This window comes from Brassica napus, chromosome C3 (genome assembly GCF_020379485.1).
Source record: "Brassica napus cultivar Da-Ae chromosome C3, Da-Ae, whole genome shotgun sequence".
Taxonomy (NCBI): Eukaryota; Viridiplantae; Streptophyta; class Magnoliopsida; order Brassicales; family Brassicaceae; genus Brassica; species Brassica napus.
The window spans coordinates 47,917,134-47,938,411 of record NC_063446.1 but is presented as its reverse complement, the minus strand read 5'-3'; the positions used below and the strand labels follow the sequence as shown (position 1 = coordinate 47,938,411).

At 42.6% G+C, this 21,278-nt stretch overlaps 1 protein-coding gene and 1 long non-coding RNA gene across 2 annotated transcripts; both read left to right on the top strand.

Moving 5' to 3' along the window:
• The first annotated feature begins 11,716 nt into the window (after positions 1 to 11,716).
• Positions 11,717 to 13,966, top strand: LOC106403586 (ATP-dependent DNA helicase PIF1-like). Its single transcript, XM_013844400.1, has one exon. It carries the CDS (start codon positions 11,717 to 11,719, stop codon positions 13,964 to 13,966), a length of 2,250 nt encoding a protein of 749 aa, XP_013699854.1.
• A 4,439-nt stretch (positions 13,967 to 18,405) lies between these two features.
• Positions 18,406 to 20,134, top strand: LOC111204059. The gene is made up of 2 exons (XR_002656481.2): positions 18,406 to 18,535; positions 18,630 to 20,134. It is a non-coding gene; the product is annotated as an uncharacterized LOC111204059 (long non-coding RNA).
• Positions 20,135 to 21,278: the final 1,144 nt, after the last annotated feature.

The window sequence follows — 21,278 nt, the reverse complement described above, 5'->3', positions numbered from 1 at the left end:
TTGAGATTTATAGCTTAAGCAATCCGACGCACGCCTTCTGATATGTCTTCCTATGTTCTTCTCGCTAACTTGAGAGCAGGCCGTTGCTCAAGCACCGCTGAAGTGCGTCTTCTGAGGTTCTGGGAAGCTCGCAACGTCAGGAAAGATGGAGAGCTTATGAGCCTTGACATGCTTCTCCTCGATGAACAGGTAAATCCGATAGTGTTCTGTTTCTTATTTCTGTCAGTTAAACCTAGGTGTTTAATTGTTTGGTTTATTCTTGACTCGTTGCAGTCTACGCTGATACACGGGAGCATCAACTCAAGCCGCGTTGACACTTTCCGGAGGCGGCTCAGTGAAGGCTCTGTTTAATCTCTCAGTGGTTTCGACGTCGCACGGGCTAACCCAAAATTCCGACTCTCTGACTCTCCGGTGTCCATACGCTTCAATGATGGAACATTTTTTGAAACAAAAACTTACTCGGACAAGGACATTCCGACTGAGTTATTCAGGTTTTTCAGCCATGAACAGCTTCTGACATTGGCAAACACTAACAGAGAGCTCCCAGGTCTATCTCTTCTGTACTAATAAACTTATCCAATTGCATTTTTTCACCTCTATTAACGTTTTTTTTTTAAAAAAGATATCGTTGGTGAAGTAAGTTCCGTCAGGAGCACGATCACCGACGGTCTACGCGGTCCTCAGCGTGTAATGGTGACTCTGCGTTTGGAAGGGTAAGCTGTATATTTGTTTATCCAGTAATTGTCATCGTCTTTGTAGCTAACACGACATCAAATTGCATCAGGGATGTCAATGTTTGTGTCAGTATGTTTGATGATCGTGCTGTAACTTTCCAAACTAAGTTTGACGAGCACATCTCTGAACCAAAGGTTATACTCCTTACAAGCATCAATCCCAAAGTTGTTGGAGGTAAGATACGTGTTTTCACCTAGGAACCCTTCATTAGCACGGTCCACTTACGCACTTTTCACTTTCAGGGAAGCTTTTTCTCAACGCTACATCTGGTACCCACTTTTATTTTGACTGTGAAACATCAGCTGGAAAAGAGCATTATGAAAGGTAAGTGTTTTATGCTGAGATTGATATAGTTCACCTCATTGGTTTATCATCGTTTTCAACTGATTTCTCTTGCGTGTTGTTTGCACGCTAGGCTGGTTGGTGATGGAGCCAATGCGAGCTCTTCTAAATCAAAAGTGGTCTCTGCTCAGAAAATCGAGCCCTTGACCGTTGCTGAACTGAACCAATATGTCCTTGCCGCTGACCCACATGTTAAATTATTCCAAGCAAAATCTTTTATTCCTTGTGTTTCCTTCTAATTTTACGAACATTCTTATTGGTCTCAGAATATTGAGTTTTTGTGCAAGGCCGAGGTGACCAGTCTTCAGTCGGAGAAGGGATGGTGCTATATTGGATGCTCCAAATGCGCAAAGAAGCTTCAGCGGGATGAAACATCTTTCACTTGTCTCTCATGTGATAGGGAAAACGCTACGGGTGTATTAAGGTTGAGCTTCTTGACTGATCTTATTCAACTGTTTCAGAGAAGTTGTCTCCTTGCATGTGCGTTAATTTATCACACTATCTCATTTCTGTTTAAAGGTATCGGGTGGCGTTCTCGGTGGCGGACCATACGGATGCGGTTGTATTTGTAGCATTTGATACAGAGATTGCTAAGCTAACCAACATCCAAGCATCTGAGGCTGCACATATTTTGGTAAGCACTCAGAACATGTAACAGTAGCTTATGCTTCTGTGTCTTTGATCCATTTCCGGAATCCTAAGCCTCCATTTGCAGGGTGCGGGTGTGAATGCTAGGGTCGACAGCGACTTCCCTCCGTTCTTGAATGAAGTAGTTGGAAAAACTTTCACTTTCCAGCTTAAGTTGGGTGAGTTCAACTTCGCCTCCAAGCACCAGAGCTTCACTGTCTCCCGTATAATAAGTGAACACGAGAGAGCGCCATTGCCAGCGTTTGTTAACGATGTTAGTATTTTTTGTTTAAGTTAGATTTTACAAATTTTACAGCACTATATTGACACCATTACAATGGTTTCAGGGGGGTGATCATGGGCCCGATGACAATGGAGATGGTGCCGTTGGTGTGGCACCAAAAATTGATGAGAGTACCGTTGTCAGCAACAATGCATCGGCATCAAATGTCCCATATCACGGTTCTCAGGCTGCAAACAAACAGAAGCTTGTCAACGATGGGAACGTGAAGAAGAAGGCACGCAAGGAGTAGATCAACCTGGATTGCATCATTTCCCACCGCTTACCTATAAAAAAATGCTTTATCTTTTGTTCCTCTTTTTAATTTAAACTCTTTAGTCTCTTTTTCCTATTATTATAGATTTGAACTCTCTGTCTGGTGGATGTTTTAACTCTGAATGCAATTTGATCTTTTTCTTTCAAGATTATACAGTCTTCCGTTTTGGTGCTTTGATATGCTCAAATTATTTATTATCCTTTATGCTAAACATTGTACTTCCAAGTTACAAAAAAAAAATTATAATTTTTAAATTTATAAGATCATGTAAATTAGGTGAAGATGAAGTCTAATATTTGTGGCAATGTTGGATCAATCATAAAATCATGTAAATTGGGCTTTCCGTGTAAATTATAAATCAACTAATACACTGTAAATTCTAAACCAACTAATTATGTGTTAAAGTTTTCCCCATGTATCTCTGTGCTGATAGAAAAAACAATGAATAGAAACCTAATTATTATATGCGCTGGACACTAAACATATACTGCTCTAATATGGAGCAGATATTGCTTGGCACTGAAGTTAATTAAGATCGAACATACATTAATTGGCACTAACGTTAAAATAGAGTATCAGCTATTTGTGATTTACCTTAAATAAAAAAAAAGTTAGATTAGCCTCTTTACCATGCAGAGTTTAGAGGTTTATAGAAGACAGTACCGGTTAACGATAGTTCTTACAGCTACCCACCATCATTCTTTTACATTTAACGTTAAAGTCAATTAAATACACATTACTCAGCTGTTACACTTTACTGGATCAATATCTAATATACCTAACACAATTACATATTCCAAGACTACTCTAAAATTACAAACTCTGAAGCATGGTTAAACCAACCGCTAAAGCTAGATGCAAAGACAGCAAAGGAGGTGTCTCAGATAATCAGCCTCAGTCTGAAGCATCGAGCTCAACGTCATCAACCGTCAAGAAGAGTGGTTATAGAAGAAAACCAAGTCTGTTATTCGCAAACTTCACTTCTTCTGTTTGCTGGCATTTCCTCTTATTTTTATTTTATTTTTTTCTGTGCTCTTCCTAGCGTGTAAATTACGTCAGCCATGGCTTAGCAGCCAATATCTTCCTCTCATAGAGGCAACCTTACTTCCAGGCCCTTCAGTTGAAGCAGATAGCAATGGTTAACACATTTTCATTCTCAACATATTATTTTATTGATTTTGTGTTAATTGTTTCACTGATATAAACGTTATCCATCAGTTATGTCAACAAGATGTGCTTCGAGACAGGCTCGGAAAAGAAGACAACTAATCCGAGCAGCTAAACGTCGTGACAGACCGGACAATGTCTCAACCTCTAACCCCACCCATGTAGCTGGCCCCATTTATGTAACAGAGCCAATCTTATATGAACAAGTTACTCCTATGATACACCGTCAAACAGTATCAGGTTATAGGAAATACATTAATCAGCTTGGTGCATTATCTTTTGGAAAAATATATAAGATAGAATTGGTCTGTGAACAGAGAGACGCCCAGCAGCAGCAGCGGCGTACAGTATGAAGCAGATGCAACCGTGTCTAACAACCAACTTTGCTCCGGAAGCTATTACTCCTGAAAGTTGCAGAAAAAAGGGTTAGATAGAATCTTTACATTTCCGGTATAGAACAGATTCTTTACAACGGAAGTTATAGTTATCTTAACTAATACTTTATAACGCAGACGACGCTAAGAAGGCTCGAGTTTTACATGTGAGAAAAAAAGTTTGCAAGTTACAATTGGAAAGAAACAAAGGTTAGTAATTCTATCAAACGTCCATTTATACTGATATTATAGATATGGCCATGCTGGAATATTGTTCTTATTTTTGACTAAACAATCATGCATTTTAGTCAGTTTGAATTTCATTGACTATTATCAAATAAATAATCATTTATATCATAAGACCTTGCACCCGTTACCGGAACTAAAAATTTTGTGTTGATTGCAGACGTTGCTTCAACGAGTGGAACCCGTCGTCGTGGTACTAAAACTGATACTATCAATCTAAACATTAACAAAATCTCTTGAATTAGTTATTCATCAATGTTTTAAACCCATTGCAGGGCATTCAAGGCGGCCTCCTGTTAGCATCTGGGATTTGGTTACTTGTCCAGATTGTCACGCTTACGTGTGAGAGCTGAAGCAGTAGTGAAAGAGACCCGAAATTCAACCTGAAGATTTAGCATATGCTGTCAGCAAGGCCGTGTAAAGCTTCCACCACGTCAGGAACCACCGTCGCCCCTGAAGGAACTCTTAGAGAAACCAAGTTTCCGCTTGCAAATACGCGTCTTCAATGGAATGTTGGCAATCACTTCTATGGGAGGTCATGTTGATCATTCTGTCACTGGAACTTCAGGTCCTTTTGCATTCAGAGTATATGGTCAAGTTCTGCATCAAATTGGCTCCCTCCTTCCTGAAGATGGCAAAACACCTCAGTATTTATAGTTGTATATCGGTGACAAACTCAACGAATTGAAGAACTGGAAGAAAGCTTTTAGCAAAGGGACGTCTGAAGTGGCAGTTGACGACAACTTGCTTGCTCAGTTGATAGAGATGCTAGACAGACATAACCACTTGGCTCAAACATTCAGGCATGCTCGCGATCGAATAGAGACCAACAAATCAGACGACTTCACCATCAATTTTGTAAGCAACCGCCAGATGGGTAGACAATATGATCTACCAAGTTCTGACGAAATTGGTGGTCTTATAGTTGGTGATTTATCTGCAAATTCAGCTGGCAAGGATATTGTCGTGGAGTTTAAATCGAAGAAGTTGCAGAGGATCAGTGATTTGCATCCTCTTTACATGAGCTTTCAGTATCCTTTGCTTTTTCCTTATGGCGAATATGGTTATCATGAAAGGATCCCATATCATGTTACAGAAAACTCCAGAATTAGAAGAGAATGTATGACAATGAGAGAATTTTATGCTTATCAGCTTCAGACAAGACCATCAGAGGGTATGACTATCATCAAGTCAGGTCGGTTGCTTCATCAGTATATTGTCGATTCCTACATTGCAACAGAGCAATAGAGGTTGCGGTTTATCAGATTAATTCAGAAAAAGCTCAGAGCTGAATTATATACAAACATATGTGACGCCGTGAACAGCGGTGATACTGATGCTAAGGAATTAGGAAAAAGAATTATCCTGCCTTCATCATTCACAGCTGGACCAAGGTACATGTCTGAAAAATACTAAGATGCCATGGGCATCTGTCGTTGGCATGGTAATCCTCACTTATTCATAACATTCACCGCCAACCCAAACTGGGTTGAACTCAGACAACACCTTGATGTTTACGGTGGTGACACAGCTAACAACAGACCGGACCTTGAATGCCGAATTTTTAAGCTCAACCTCGATGAAATGATGTCTGATTTCAAAAAGGGCGTGTTCTTTCCTAAGCCAGCTGCAGGTACAATATTATATTAGTTCTCACAGTGCATATTAATTTAAACAGCATCTTAGCGAGCTAACAGATTAGTGAACTGATAGTTATATTTTTTAAAATAAATGCAGCTGTATATACCATTGAGTTTCAGAAACGTGGTCTCCCACATGCCCACATACTGTTATGGTTCGAAGGATTTAAAGGAGAACCAAGTGCTGCTGTAATAGACCAATACATCTCAGCGGAGCTACCAGACAAAGAGACAGACAGGGAAGGGTTTGACTTGGTAGAGCGGCACATGATGCACGGACCTTGCGGTCGGGACAGACCAAAATCCCCCTGTATGGAAAAGGGAGAATGCACCAAGAACTACCCAAAGTCTTACTCAGATAATACGAGGATTGACAAATCAGGCTTTGTGGTTTATAAAAGGCGAGCTGATGAACGAAGCTCTGTTCTGAAAGGTGATACCACTATTGGTAATCAGTATGTTGTGGCTCATAACCTCAGCCTTCTCAAGAAATACCAAGCGCACATAAACATTGAATGGTGCTGCAAGACAAATGCAATAAAGTATCTGTTTAAGTACATCACGAAAGGGGTTGACAGATCCACTGTTCTGCTTAAAAAGGCTGGAGAAGAATCGGTTGAAGATGGTGAAAAGAAAAAGCAAAAGATCGAGGTTGATGAGATCGAGAGGTTTCAAGATTGTAGGTATATCTCCGCATGTGAAGCATCATGGAGACTTTTTTCGTTCCACATTCATCACAACCAACCTTCAGTCATGATGTTAAGCAAACAATAGTACCTGTATGATTAACAAAGAGATTCCGTATCAAATTCACCAAAGAGATGAAGATGATCCTCAGAAACGAGAATAAGCTCTCGTAACTGCCTCTCAAAGAGATATTTCTCTATGAGCCTCGGTTCCTATACAAATCGGATAACCAATACAATATAATACTTTTCCTATTTATAATAATGATCTTCTTTCTTCAATCTTCTAAAGCCAATGCCACGTCATCTTCAGCTAACTCAACTTCTCCAAAGTTACCCGTATCTTTTGTTAACTCAGCTCCTCTCTTCCTCTTTCTGAAATTTGATCTCAAGGGCTTATCAATACCCCCCGCGTCGAAACGAAGCTTGTCCTCAAGCTTCAAGTGAGGAAACTGCTGAATCAACGTAGACGCACGTTCCCATGAGTTCTCATGATCCGGTAAGCCCGTCCACGAAATCAAAGCCTCCAAATGACCTTCCGCGTCATAACGTGTATCAATGACAATGTCCGGCTCAATCACGATCTCATTATTGATAGACAATGAATGTGGTAACTCCGACACTACGTGGTCCTTCCCAATGACCGGTTTGAGCTGTGAAACATGAAAAACATCGTGAATTTTTGAGCCTTGTGGTAACTTCAACCTATACGCCACAACACCCACACGAGCCAAGATCTCAAAAGGCCCAAAGTACTTAGCAGCCAGCTTCTGATACAACCTCTTCACCACAGATTGCTGCCTATACGGTCGTAACTTCAGGAACACCATATCCCCAATCTCAAATACCAACTCACGATGATGTTTGTCAGCATTTGTTTTCATACGGTCTTGAGCTAGTACCAAATGATTCTTAATATGCGTTAACATCTTATCACGTTCTCGCAACATCACTTCCAACTCGAAGTTTCCCGTTGAACCATCCTCAAACTTGAGTAGATTCGGAGGATCTCTTCCATAGACCACACGAAAAGGAGTAGTCCCCAACGCGGTGTGAAAATTCGTGTTATACCACAACTCCGCCCATGACAAAAAACGAGCCCATGATTTCGGATGAGAAGATGCAAAGCACCTGAGATAAGTTTCTAGACAACGATTCAATACTTCTGTTTGACCGTCTGTCTAAGGGTGGAATGCTGTGGTATATTTCAATGTAGTACCTCCAAAGCGAAATAAGGACTTCCAAAAAGAGCTCAGGAAAATGCGATCTCTATCCGAAACAATAGACACAGGGTATCCATGTAGTTTAACCACTTCCCGAAGAAACAGATTAGCCACATCGACAGCCGTGAATGGATGCTTCAACCCAAAGAAATGAGCATACTTGCTCAACCTATCCACCACCACCAATATCACATTGATACCTTGAGAGAGAGGAAGACCTTCAATGAAATCCATAGACACCGCCTCCCAAATTTGTGTAGGTATTGACAATGGCTGAAGTAAGCCTGCTGGAGAAAGGGTGGAATATTTGTGGCGCTGACACACATCACAAGCAGCTACATATGCTTGCACATCTTTCATCATATGCGGCCAATAAAAAACCTCCTGAATCCGTTTAAAAGTCTTTAATACACCTGAATGCCCACCCATCAAGCTGTCGTGAAACTCTCGAAAAATCAATGGAAGAAACGCAGAAGTTCTTGATATGACCAGTCTGTTTTTGAAAAACAACTTGCCACTCTTAATCGAATAACTCTCCGACTGATTACCACCCTTCTGAACCACTGACAAAAGGTCCTGAATTTGCGGATCACGTTGTATCTCAGCCAATAAGTCATGAAGACTAATACTCGATGGAATAGAGAATGAAGCCAACCCCACTGGCGGATTTATCCTTGATAGCCCGTCTGCCGCTTTGTTCTCCACCCCTGGTTTGTAGATAATTTCAAAATCATAGCCAAGGAGCTTTGTCAACCACCTCTGATAATCTAGGGACACTTCTCGTTGCTCTAGTAAAAATTTCAGACTTTTCTGATCTGTATGCACCACAAACCGTCGCCCTAGAAGATAATGCCGCCATTTTTGAATTGCCAACACGATCGCCATTAGCTCACGCTCATAAATTGGCCTGATCTGATCCCTGTCTGATAACCCTGCACTGAAGTAAGCTATCGGCCTTTTATTCTGCATCAATACCGCTCCAATACCGTAGCCTGAAGCATCTGATTCCAGAACAAAAGTAGCTGAGAAATCAGGAAGAGCCAACACTGGAGCTTTCACCATTGCTTCCTTCAAATTTTGAAAAGCTTCCTGTGCCTTATCTGACCACTCAAAAGCATCTTTCTTAAGCAAATTTGTCAACGGTCGAGCAATAGTACCATAACTCTTCACGTAGTTTCTGTAGTAACCTGTTAAACCAAGAAAACCTCTCAAGTCTTTCACAGATTTAGGGGAAGGCCACTTTGTCATGGCTATTGTTTTTGAAGGATCAGTAGCCACACCCTCAGCACTAATCAGATGTCCCAGATAATCCACCTGCTGTTGGCCAAAAAGACATTTCTTTCTGTTGGCGAACAACTGATGCTTCACAAAAATATCCAAAACGATCTGAAGATGAAGAATGTGTTCCTGAACTGAGTTGCTGTATACCAGTATATCATCAAAGAACACCAAAATGAACTTGCGTAGATACGGCCTAAACAACTCATTCATGAGTGCTTGGAAAGTTGCTGGAGCGTTTGTCAGGCCAAACGGCATAACCACAAATTCATAATGACCATCAGCCGTTCTGAAAGCAGTCTTGTGAATATCTTGTTCCTGCATTCGAATTTGATGATATCCAGAACGCAAATCCAGCTTTGAGAAGATCTTTGCTCCAAACAGTTCATCCAATAGCTGATCTATCATTGGAATAGGGAACTTATCCGCTATGGTGACTTTATTCAATGCTCTGTAGTCAATGCAAAATCGCCAAGTACCATCCTTTTTCTTAACCAACAACACTGGGCTAGAATAAGGACTGTGACTAGGTCGGATGATGCCCGATTGCAACATTTGAGAAACCATCTTTCCATTTCTTCCTTATATGAGTGAGGATATCTATAAGGACGAACACTTATGGGTCCAGCTCCTGCTATTAAATTGATAGCGTGCTCTCTATTACGTAGAGGCGGAAGCTGGTTCGGTTCAACAAAAACTTTCAAATACCGCTCCAGTAAGTGCTCTATCGGAAGTGGAGTCTCTTGTTGCGTCTCGGTGGTATTGACCTGGAAGAACTCAGCGTCGATTCCATTTAAGTGAGACTTACTACACTGCAACTCCTTCTTAGAAACGTTCCCATTCTGAAGAGATGAATCCCCTCGTAACAACACTTTGTTTCCTTTAAACGTGAAAGACATCTCATGAGTCTCCCAATTTACTTCACACTTGCCCAAGGTTCTCAACCACTGTACACCCAATATCATATCTACTTGTCCCAATTCCAACATGATGAAATCGGCTCTGTCCTCTAATATTGGTAACTTGAATGACACTCCTTCACAGAAACCTGCCCCATTAACCATGATGCATGTGCCCAACAATATCTCCAATCTTCGGTCTTGAACCAATGGAATATTCATCTTCTGGACCACTCGAGGAGACAAGAAATTATGAGTGGCTCCACTGTCCAGCATAACCACAATGTCAAGCTTCCCAATACTCCCCCAAACCTTCGTAGTTGTTGGTGAAGACATGCCAAAAAACGAAGATAAAGATATCACCATTAACTCTGTAACCACTCCATTTTCATCCTCAAATGTATCAATCCACTCTTCATTACGAATCTCCACTTCACACCCCTCGAGAACTGTTAACACTTGCAGTCCCAAAAATTTGCACTCGTGAGTCTTGGACCACTTCTCATCACACTGATAACACAATCCCAATCTTCTTTTCTCTGCTACCTCTGCTGGCGACAAACGTCTAGGCCCTGCGTGGCCTCCCGGTCTTTGTTGTTTAACCCCTTGTTGATCTTTGGTACTCACCGGTGCTGTTGTGTTACCACTACCAGCATCTTATTTATTACTATTGAAGTGTGAAGAAGATCGTAAGGGAATAAAGCCAGTAGCACGAGAAGTCGTAACCGTGTTAGATACTCTTGCTACTGATTTACAAAAAGCACTATCCTCCATCATGCTCACTGCAGCCATGTGTTGACGTAACCCTTTCGGTTCTTTCATCTTAATCACTTCCTTCATCTCTGGTTTCAGACCATTGAAGAACACATGAACCAAATTTTTTTCATCCACTCCTGTAACCATTGAACGCAACTCTTCAAATTCATTGATGTAGTCTGTGATAGAACCCCTCTGTGTAATGGAGAACAGTCTCTTCCCTGGTTCATCCTCCATTCGCTGAGTAAACCGCAGAACCAATCTCTCCTTAAAATCCTCCCAACTGACAAACGGATCTTCCTCCAGCTCAATGTTAAACCAGTTCAGTACAGTCCCCTCAAAACGCACAGATAACAAATCAAATCACTCTCGTTCTGTAAAGTTCCCCAAACGAAAGAACCTTTCAGCTCTGTTGATCCATACGTTTGGATTTGCTCCCACAAAGTTAGGCAAATCCACTTTCTTTAACAACTCACTCCTCGATTCAAGATTATTTGCGATTCCCCGATAACCTAACGGATGTTCTCCCACGATAGGAACTGGAATCGAAGGATGTACCTGATCTTGATGACTCGACGTCCCCGCTACGGCTTTACCTGCCGCTTTATCCGCTCGTTGCCAATCCTCCATTCCTGATAACGACTGTACGATCGTCGCCATCTGAGACGAAAGCTCCGTATTCGATTGCGTAAGGCGTTCCCAACCTCCGTGAATCACCTCGACTTGTTTCTTCAATTCTCCGATGTTGTTATGCATCTCCTCCAAATCCGTATTGATCGACGCGATCGACGAAGCCATCACCGTGTTGAATCGTAACACGGTCGCGTAGATCCGATTCGCTCACCGCACCAATTTGTTAAGCAAACAATTGTACCTGTATGATTAACAAAGAGATTCCGTATCAAATTCACCAAAGAGATGAAGATGATCCTCAGAAACGAGAATAAGCTCTCGTAACTGCCTCTCAAAGAGATATTTCTCTACGAGCCTCGGTTCCTATACAAATCGGATAACCAATACAATATAATACTTTTCCTATTTATAATAATGATCTTCTTTCTTCAATCTTCTAAAGCCAATGCCACGTCATCTTCAGCTGACTCAACTTCTCCAAAGTTACCCGTATCTTTTGTTAACTCAGCTCCTCTCTTCCTCTTTCTGAAATATGATCTCAAGGGCTTATCACATGAAGCTTACAGTCCACCTTCCTGGGAAGCACAAGCTCGTGTATGACGAAGACAAAAACTTAAGGGACGTACTGTCAAAAGATGACGTTGAAAAAACAATGCTAACTGCGTTCTTTGTGGCATGCCAGACTTATGAGGAGGCAAGAGAACTCACGTACATTCAGTTCCCAACAAGGTTTACATACCACTCCGACAGTAAAACCTGGACACCAAGAAAAACGGGGGCTTCCATAGGAAGAGTCACCTATGTGCATCCAGCATCTGGAGCTCTTTACTATCTGAGAATGCTCATTCACGTTTTCAAAGGACCTACTGGTTTTGAATATCTCTGCACAGTTGGCAATACAGTATATGAAGAGTTCAGGGATGCTTGCTATGCTCGTGGTCTACTTGATGATGACAAAGAATGGCATGAAGCTATCGAAGAACCATCACACTGGGCAACAGGATGGCAGCTACGGAGGTTGTTTATCATCATACTGATCTACTGTGAAGTCGCTAATCCTTTGAAGCTCTGGGAACATGCATGGAAGTATTTGTCTGAAGAAATTCTCTATATGAAACAGAAAGAATTCAGGTTTCCGGAATTGATTCTTCAGGATGAGCAACTTCAGCAATATACTTTGTTGGAGATTGAAAGACTCTTGAAAGAGAATGATAAATCACTCACTGATTTCCTTGGGATGCCTCGGCCAGACGAAACTATTCTCAAGGAGATTTCTAACACAGTTCTTCGTCAAGAACTCAATTACGATACCGAGAAAGAGAGGATTGAGCATGAAAAACTATTCACCACCATCAACGAAGACCAGAAGAAGATATACAACGCTGTCATCGATTCAGTTGATACACAAGCAGGAAAGTTATTCTTCTTATATGGGGCTGGAGGCACTGGGAAAACGTATGTCTACAGAACCATTATTGCAAGGCTGAGGTCAATTGGTAAATTGGTTATTCATGTTGCGTCTGCTGGGATTGCAGCTCTCCTACTCCCAGGTGGAAGGACTGCTCACTCACGTTTAAAGTTACCCCTAAACTTGAATGATCATACAATGTGTAATATCCCGAAAAACTCAATGCTAGCAGCGCTGATTGTGAAGACAGACTTGATCATATGGGACGAGGCACCCATGGCACATCGTCAGGCTTTTGAAACATTGGACCGTACACTCAGAGATCTTCAATCTACTGCAAACCCAGAAGCTGCTTCAAAACCTTTTGGTGGTAAAACTGTGCTTCTCGGTGGTGATTTCAGACAAATATTACCAGTAATTCCTCAAGGAACTCGCCAAGACACTGTTGCAGCATCAATCAGCAAGTCCTATCTATGGGCGTCTGCAGAGGTCTATACTTTGTTGATCAACATGAGACTTAGTCAAGCAGATAAAGAATTTGCAGAATGGATACTAAGTGTTGGCAATGGCACAGCTGCTACTGCTAGATGTAGAGAAGGTACTAATGACGAGGGTGACCAATTTTTAATAGGGAAAGAGTTCGTGATCCCCACAAATGATGATCCGCAACAGTCTTTATCAGAGGCAGCATACCCTGACTTCGTCAAGAACTACTTGAATCGTTGTTACTTAACAGAGCGAGCGATATTGGCACCTACAAACGCAAGTGCACGTGATATAAACGCTTACCTCTTGTCCAAGGTACCATCTGCAGAGAAGGATTACTTAAGTGCTGACAGTGTTGCCTTCGAATCTACACCAGAAGATGACTGGACATCAAAGTACACACAAGAATACCTTAACTCACTCGAGTTCCCAGGCTTGCCCACTCACAAACTTAGTCTCAAGGTTGGCGTCCCAGTTATGATGCTACGCAACCTGAACCAACGAAATGGGCTTTGCAATGGAACAAGAATGATGGTTTCAAGACTAGGTAACAGAATAATACAAGCCGAGGTGCTTACTGGGACTCATGTAGGCGACAGCGTTTTGCTCCCAAGGATTCAGTTATCGCCTAACGACACAGCGAAACCATTCACGTTTCGAAGGCGACAATTTCCCATTAAAGTTTGCTATGCGATGACTATAAATAAAAGTCAAGGACAAAGCCTCAAACATGTCGCTCTCTATCTCCCGAGACCAGTTTTCAGTCATGGTCAATTGTACGTTGCTCTCTCAAGAGTGACAACACCTGAAGGTCTCAAAATTCTGGATGATACAGAAGCTACTACTTCAAAGGAAGCAGTTTCACATATCGTGTACAGAGAGATATTCAGTAATCTCAATACAGGTTAGACACTATGTAATGACCCAATCCCACCATCTCCACTTCTTTCCCCAACCCCACCATTTTCACCTTCTTTTCCACCATCTCCACCTTCTTTCCCACCATCTCCATCTTCTATAAATATTAAGAAAGAGAGAGAGAGAGAGAGAGAGAGAGAGAGAGAGAGAGAGAGAGAGAGAGAGAGAGAGAGAGAGAGAGAGAGAGAGAGAGAGAGAGAGAGAGAGAGAGAGAGAGAGAGAGAGAGAGAGAGAGAGAGAGAGAGAGAGAGAGAGAGAGAGAGAAAGAGAGAGAGAAGAAGAAGAAAAAGGGAGAAAGCTCACCTGAGCTCGTCGCCGGAGCCACCACACGCCAGGACGTCGTCAAGCTCGTCACCACCATCATCCGCAACCAAAGGTAATCGAAAACCGCCATGTTTTTGAGTTAAGTTTCGGCCGTTTTAGTAAATCGACCATAACTTTCTAACCGTGATGAATCTCGTGAATCCAAGACTACCATCGTGTTTCACTCGTCGAGACGAATCCGTAGCCACCAAAAACACCTCAATCGGAGCCCGAACGAAGCCGCTAGAGCCTCCCGAAGTTTCGCCTCTGCGCGGGAGTGAAACCGCACGCGCCGTTGCCGCCGCCGTAGCCACCGCGCATTCCGGCCACTCGCCGCCGTCTCCGACCAACGTTCGCCGGAGCCGCCGTGACCGGCCACCGTCCTTTCGCCGTCGCCGCCGTTGATTTTCCGGTAAGCCGCCGGAATATCCGCCGTCGCCGCCGGTGACCGACACCGGTAACTCGCCGGTGACTCGGTCAACTCGTTCGAGTCAACTCAGCGAGTCAACTCGGTTGACTCGGTTAACCGCTGGTTTGACCGGTTTAAATTGATTTCGTTTCGGTTAGGGTAAACCGGTCGGTTAGGACAAATTGATTTCTGGTCAAGGGTTGACCGGATTGACCTTTGACCAGCGAGTTGACTTTTCCATTAACCTTGACCAGACCCGTTTTAAACCGTTCAAAAGGCATTCTAACTCGATTTTTCGCCCTGATTTTAGATTTGGAGTCTATTTGAGCATCTGGAGTTCATAGATACCACTTCTTCTTGTTGCTAAGGTGAGGGCTATTCCGTTAAATCCCGAGCTAGTTTAGTATTACCATTATGGAAAGTTTAGTTTCAAAACATGATCCGTCTTTGTGAATCGAGTCTATTTGAGAGTCTTGCTTGTTCATTATTGATATTGATTGTTAACTGGAATTAGGATAATAGAGGATTCAACGATTGTGTGAAATGATTGATGCTAAGAACTGCTATATATATGTATATACATAGTTATGAGTAGGGATTATGTGATGAGGGCGTGAGTTCAGAGATGTCTGAGCTTCGACGCTACGGTGTGGTATGGGCGTGAGTTCAGAGGCGTTTGAGCTTCGACGCTACTGTTTGGGGCGTGGTGCAGAGACGTTTGCATTCGACGCTACGATGGGCGGGGGTACAGAAACAGACTGTACTAGCGACGCTTCGAGTATATGTATATATCCTTATGAGGAGATGCGTGGTGCAGAGAGTAGCTATGTACTATAAGCGCATGAGTTGTAACGGCTAGTCCTCTAGCCGAATATTGATTGTTATGTGTGGTGTAATAGGCACCGTGTTTGTTTCATGCTAGAGCTAGGCCTACATTTTAGTAGTGCTATGAACTCAGTCTGTGGTTTGCGGTTTAGCATCCCATACCTCGCTGGGCAACTCCCCTGTTGCTCACCCCCCCTTCTTTCCCCCTTTCAGGTGAGACCGACGAGCAGTAGTGATTATCGGACCGGTGCTATTGGGCTTTTGGGCTTCTATCGCTTTTACCGCTTTTATCTTTATCGGGCCTTTAGGCCTTTGGACTTTTATCGTTTATGTTATTCCTATTTCAGACTTTCGGGTTATGTCGTATTTTATATTTCGGATGTTATCGATGTTGGGTTTTTAGGCCTTTTGGTATCGTATTGACTTTTATATTATGATATGAAGATTATTATTATTTCAGTATTTATTATTTTGTTATTTTTTTTCCAATTATATTATTTTGAGAAAACCGGGTGTGACAATTTTTGGTATCAGAGCTATTTATTTATCGTAACATTTTATTATGTAAATCGGGGTGTCACATTTTGGTATCAGAGCTATTTATTTATCGTAACATTTTATTATGTAAATCGGGGTGTCACAATTTGGTATCAGAGCGGGGTTCCGTCCCGGCTCCGACCCGGGATGACGATTTTTGGAGACCTGGTTTTATTCGGTTTGACGGTTTTAAACGATTTCCAAATATTTTCGGGGATTTGGGAATTTTGAAAATAAAAATAAATAGCACATTTCCGTTCGATATCACTTCTCCTTAAATGTTGGTATCAAAAGTTCAGCGTAAGTTAACTTTTCGCTTTCCTTTCAGATGCCGCCAAGGAGAAGAACCACCCGTGCCCAGACCGCCAGAGCCGTTAGAGATGATGTAGATGAGCATGAGCAGCCCGCAGTTCCACCACCCGCGGCTCCACCAATTGATCAGGATGCATTGAGACAGATGGTTCAGGATGCCGCTAGACAGGCCGCTCAGGAGGCACTTCAGCAGATTGCCCATGAGGCAGCCAGGCAGGCCGCTCATGAGGCCGCCCGAGTAGCTGCTCATGAGGTTGCTCGTCAGATGGCTGCCGTTCAGCAGGGTCCTCAGGTTCAGGTGCAGCAGGGTCCGCAGATTCGGGTTCAGCAAGTTCCACTGGTTCAGGTCCAACAGGATCAGCAGGGTCCAGTTCAGCAGTTTGCTCATGGTGTTCAGGATCTACCGCCACCACCACCGCGACCTCATGTTTACCCGGTTTATGATGAGAGGTTCTACAGGCTGACATGTCAGATGAGAAACATGGAGATGGAGCATTTTAGCGGGACAGTGGATGCTGTAGCTGCACATGATTGGAAGTTAGCCTTGCAGCGGAAGCTGGAGATTATTGAGTGTCCACCAGAATTGTCGCTCAGATTGACTATGCAGTACCTTCGTGGAGATGCTCTTATATGGTGGGAGGGAATACGATTGAGTCACTTTGGGCCAGAGAGGCTTACCTTCGCAGACTTCGTCCGAGAGTTCGATAGGATATACTTTCCGAAGGAAGCTATGGATAGGAAGAAATGCGAGTTCGAGCATGTAAGCCAGGGTAAGATGTCTATCAGGGAGTATGAGGTTGTGTTTAACCAACTTCGCAGGTTTGCTGGAGAGGGCATTTTAGAGGAAGACCTGATGAGGAAATTTTTGAATGGGATGCGAGTAGAGATTCGCAACAGGTGCCGTGTCGCCACTTATCACAGATTGGGAAACTTGGTGGAGAAAGCTGCCGAGCAGGAGGCAGGTTTGGCAGAGGAGCAGAAGTACTCCAAGGCAGATCAGCCTAAGTTTGGAGGGACTTCAGAGGCACAGCAGAGGACATGGGACAAACCGAGCATACAATGCTTTTATTGTGGAAAGATGGGACATAAGAGTAGGGTTTGTCGGAATAGGCTATTTGATGCCCAGGTTGCGCCACCCCCAGCAGCAGCAGCACCAGTAGTGGATGTTAGGAACTGTTTTGGTTGTAACCAGCCTGGTCACATTTTCAGAGACTGTCCGAGGAGGGGTAATGCAGCGCTTCCACCACCACCGAAGCGTTTAGCCATCGCTCCACGTGTGTTTACGGTTGGAGACCACCAGGGAGCTGAGCCGATAGCGGGTATGTTCTTATCATACTTGCTTGTGTTAATATTTGTGGTTTTGTGGTTATCTTGTATAGTTCGAGATTAATGAATCTCGTGTATGATTGGTTGTGGTTGGTGTGAGTTACCTCACACCTTATTTGACTTAAGAGCTTTTCATAGTTTTGTGAGTTCGCGTTTGGTTAAGTTTTAGTCTTTTTGGGAGGATCTTCTAACCGAAAGATAAGCATATTTAGCTTGTTGTTATGGAGAGTTTGAGAGCGATCAGGAATTCATCGTGATGTACCTGTTATCATTTGAATATTATGATGGCACCGTCGAAGTTTTATGGTGGGTCTGGTCGTACACCACTTTGTTGGACCGCCAAGTAAGAGCAGATAATGGTATGATGACTATGCTGGTCAAAGTTCATTGGTAGGGAGATAAGACTTAGGAGGAAACCTGAAAGGCCGAGCGAAGATTATTATTCGAGGTTTTGCTATGATGACATTGGGCACGTCAGCTTATGCAATAAATTCGGGGACGAATTCCTTATAAGTGGGGGAGAATTGTAATGACCCAATCCCACCATCTCCACTTCTTTCCCCAACCCCACCATTTTCACCTTCTTTTCCACCATCTCCACCTTCTTTCCCACCATCTCCATCTTCTATAAAAATTAAGAAAGAGAGAGAGAGAGAGAGAGAGAGAGAGAGGAGAGAGAGAGAGGAGAGGAGAGAGAGAGAGAGAGAGAGAGAGAGAGAGAGAGAGAGAGAGAGAGAGAGAGAGAGAGAGAAGAAGAAGAATGGAGAAAACTCACCTGAGCTCGTCGCCGGATCCACCACACGCCAGGACGTCATCAAGCTCGTCACCACCATCATCCGCAACCAAAGGTAATCGAAAACCGCCATGTTTTTGAGTTAAGTTTCGGCCGTTTTAGTAAATCGACTATAACTTTCTAACCGTGATGAATCTCATGAATCCAAGACTACCATCGTGTTCCTCTCGTCGAGACGAATCCGTAGCCACCAAAAACGTCTCAATCGGAGCCCGGACGAAGCCGCTAGAGCCTCCCAAAGTTTCTCCTCTGCGCGGGCGTGAAACGCACGCGCCGTCGCCGTCTGCCGGAGCCACCGCGCATTCCGGCCACTCGCCGCCGTCTCCGACCAACGTTCGCTGGAGCCGCCGTGACCGGCCACCGTCCGTTCGCCGCCGAGAAGCTGCCGCCGTCGCCGCCGGTGACCGACACCGGTAACTCGCCGGTGACTCGGTCAACTCGTCCGAGTCAACTCAGCGAGTCAACTCGGTTGACTCGGTTAACCGCTGGTTTGACCGGTTTAAATTGATTTCGTTTCGGTTAGGGTAAACCGGTCGGTTAGGACAAATTGATTTCTGGTCAAGGGTTGACCGGATTGACCTTTGACCAGCGAGTTGACTTTTCCATAAACCTTGACCAGACCCGTTTTAAACCGTTCGAAATGCATTCTAACTCGATTTTTCGCCCTGATTTCAGATTTGGAGTCTATTTGAGCATCTGGAGTTCATAGATACCACTTCTTCTTGTTGCTAAGGTGAGGGCTATTCCGTTAAATCCCGAGCTAGTTTAGTACTACCATTATGGAAAGTTTAGTTTCGAAACATGATCCGTCTTTGTGAATCGAGTCTATTTGAGAGTCTTGCTTGTTCATTATTGATATTGATTATTAACTGGAATTAGGATAATAGAGGATTCAACGATTGTGTGAAATGATTGATGCTAAGAACTGATATATATATGTATATACATAGTTATGAGTAGGGATTATGTGATGAGGGCGTGAGTTCAGAGATGTCTGAGCTTCGACGCTACGGTGTGGTATGGGCGTGAGTTCAGAGACATTTGAGCTTCGACGCTACTGTTTGGGGCGTCGTGCAGAGACGTTTGCATTCGATGCTACGATGGGCGGGGGTACAGAGACAGACTGTACTAGCTACGCTTCGAGTATATGTATATATCCTTATGAGTAGATGCGTGGTGCAGAGAGTAGCTATGTACTATAAGCGCATGAGTTGTAACGGCTAGTCCTCTAGCCGAATATTGATTGTTATGTGTGGTGTAATAGGCACCGTGTTTGTTTCATGCTAGAGCTAGGCCTACATTTTAGTAGTGCTATGAACTCAGTCTGTGGTTTGCGGTTTAGCATCCCATACCTCGCTCTGCAACTCCCCTGTTGCTCACCCCCCCCCTTCTTTCCCCCTTTCAGGTGAGACCGACGAGCAGGAGTGATTATCGGACCGGTGCTATTGGGCTTTTGGGCTTCTATCGCTTTTACCGCTTTTATCTTTATCGGGCCTTTAGGCCTTTGAACTTTTATCGTTTATGTTATTCCTATTTCAGACTTTCGGGTTATGTCGTATTTTATATTTCGTATGTTATCGATGTTGGGCTTTTAGGCCTTTTGGTATCGTATTGACTTTTATATTATGATATGAAGATTATTATTATTTCAGTATTTATTATTTTGTTTTTTTTTTTGCAATTATATTATTTTAAGAAAACCAGGTGTGACAAGTTTTGGTATCACGTAACATTTTATTATGTAAATCGGGGTGTCACATTTTGGTATCAGAGCTATTTATTTATCGTAACATTTTATTATGTAAATCGGGGTGTCACACACTAACAGATCAATCTCATAACGACAGTTTAATCGTAAAAACCATATATCATCCAGGCGTACACTTATACATTGCAGGAAACAGGATGGGTGACCAATCCAGTGCTTAACAGTCAATCCCACAACAGCACACGGTCAGCGGGCAGATAAGAAACAATAGAGAAAAAGATAATGTTCATTCTTAGCCGCTGTTGTCTTCAAAAAAAATAATTAGGTTTTCTAATCTCTTATTTTAGAAAAAGTTTCACAAAGTTTACAAAGATCTGTTTTCGCATGTTATTGTAGTACGACATCCTTTATAGATTTCTCGAGTAGAAAAGATTAACTGCCTCTAAAACAGACATGTCTTCTATTGGAGTTACCAATTTCCTTGGTTCAAAAGGTCCACAGTTTAGATTACTTGACAAGCACACGAGCGTAAATAAATATGAGTCCTCTGTCGAGATATAGAATTTATTCTCTCCATGCTACAAATATATATTCCCTTCCGATACGAGATCACGTGCCTCCCTTCAGATATGAAATTTAAAATCTTACTACACCACCTAAATTAAAATATGTTATTACAACGATCACGATGTATAGTGTTTACTGAAACAACGAAACAGAAATATATTATTACAACATTCATGCTGTTTTTTTCTTAACAACAAACATTCGTGCTGTTTACTGAAACGTTGACGGCAAGTTTTGTTGTTACAAACATTCATTCTTTACCACAACGTACACAAGGTCGGTCCGCAATTAACTATTCAGAAAACTTAAAAAAAATGGTTTTATATTTAAGGACAAACTAAAGTTTAGGTGTATTGGTATAAAACAAATACTAAAATGATGTTTAAGGACTATTTTGTATATTAATGCTTATTTGCACTCTTTTTAACCAAAATAATACATTCAATGGTGGGAATAACATCTTCGTGGTCGGTTAAAAAGGATTAAATCGATGAAAATGAAAATTTCTAAGAATTACTAGAAT

Coding starts and splice junctions, on each gene's coding strand:
- LOC106403586 (XM_013844400.1), top strand. CDS start 11,717: ATGAAGCTTACAGTCCACCTTCCTGGGAAGCACAAGCTCGTGTATGAC.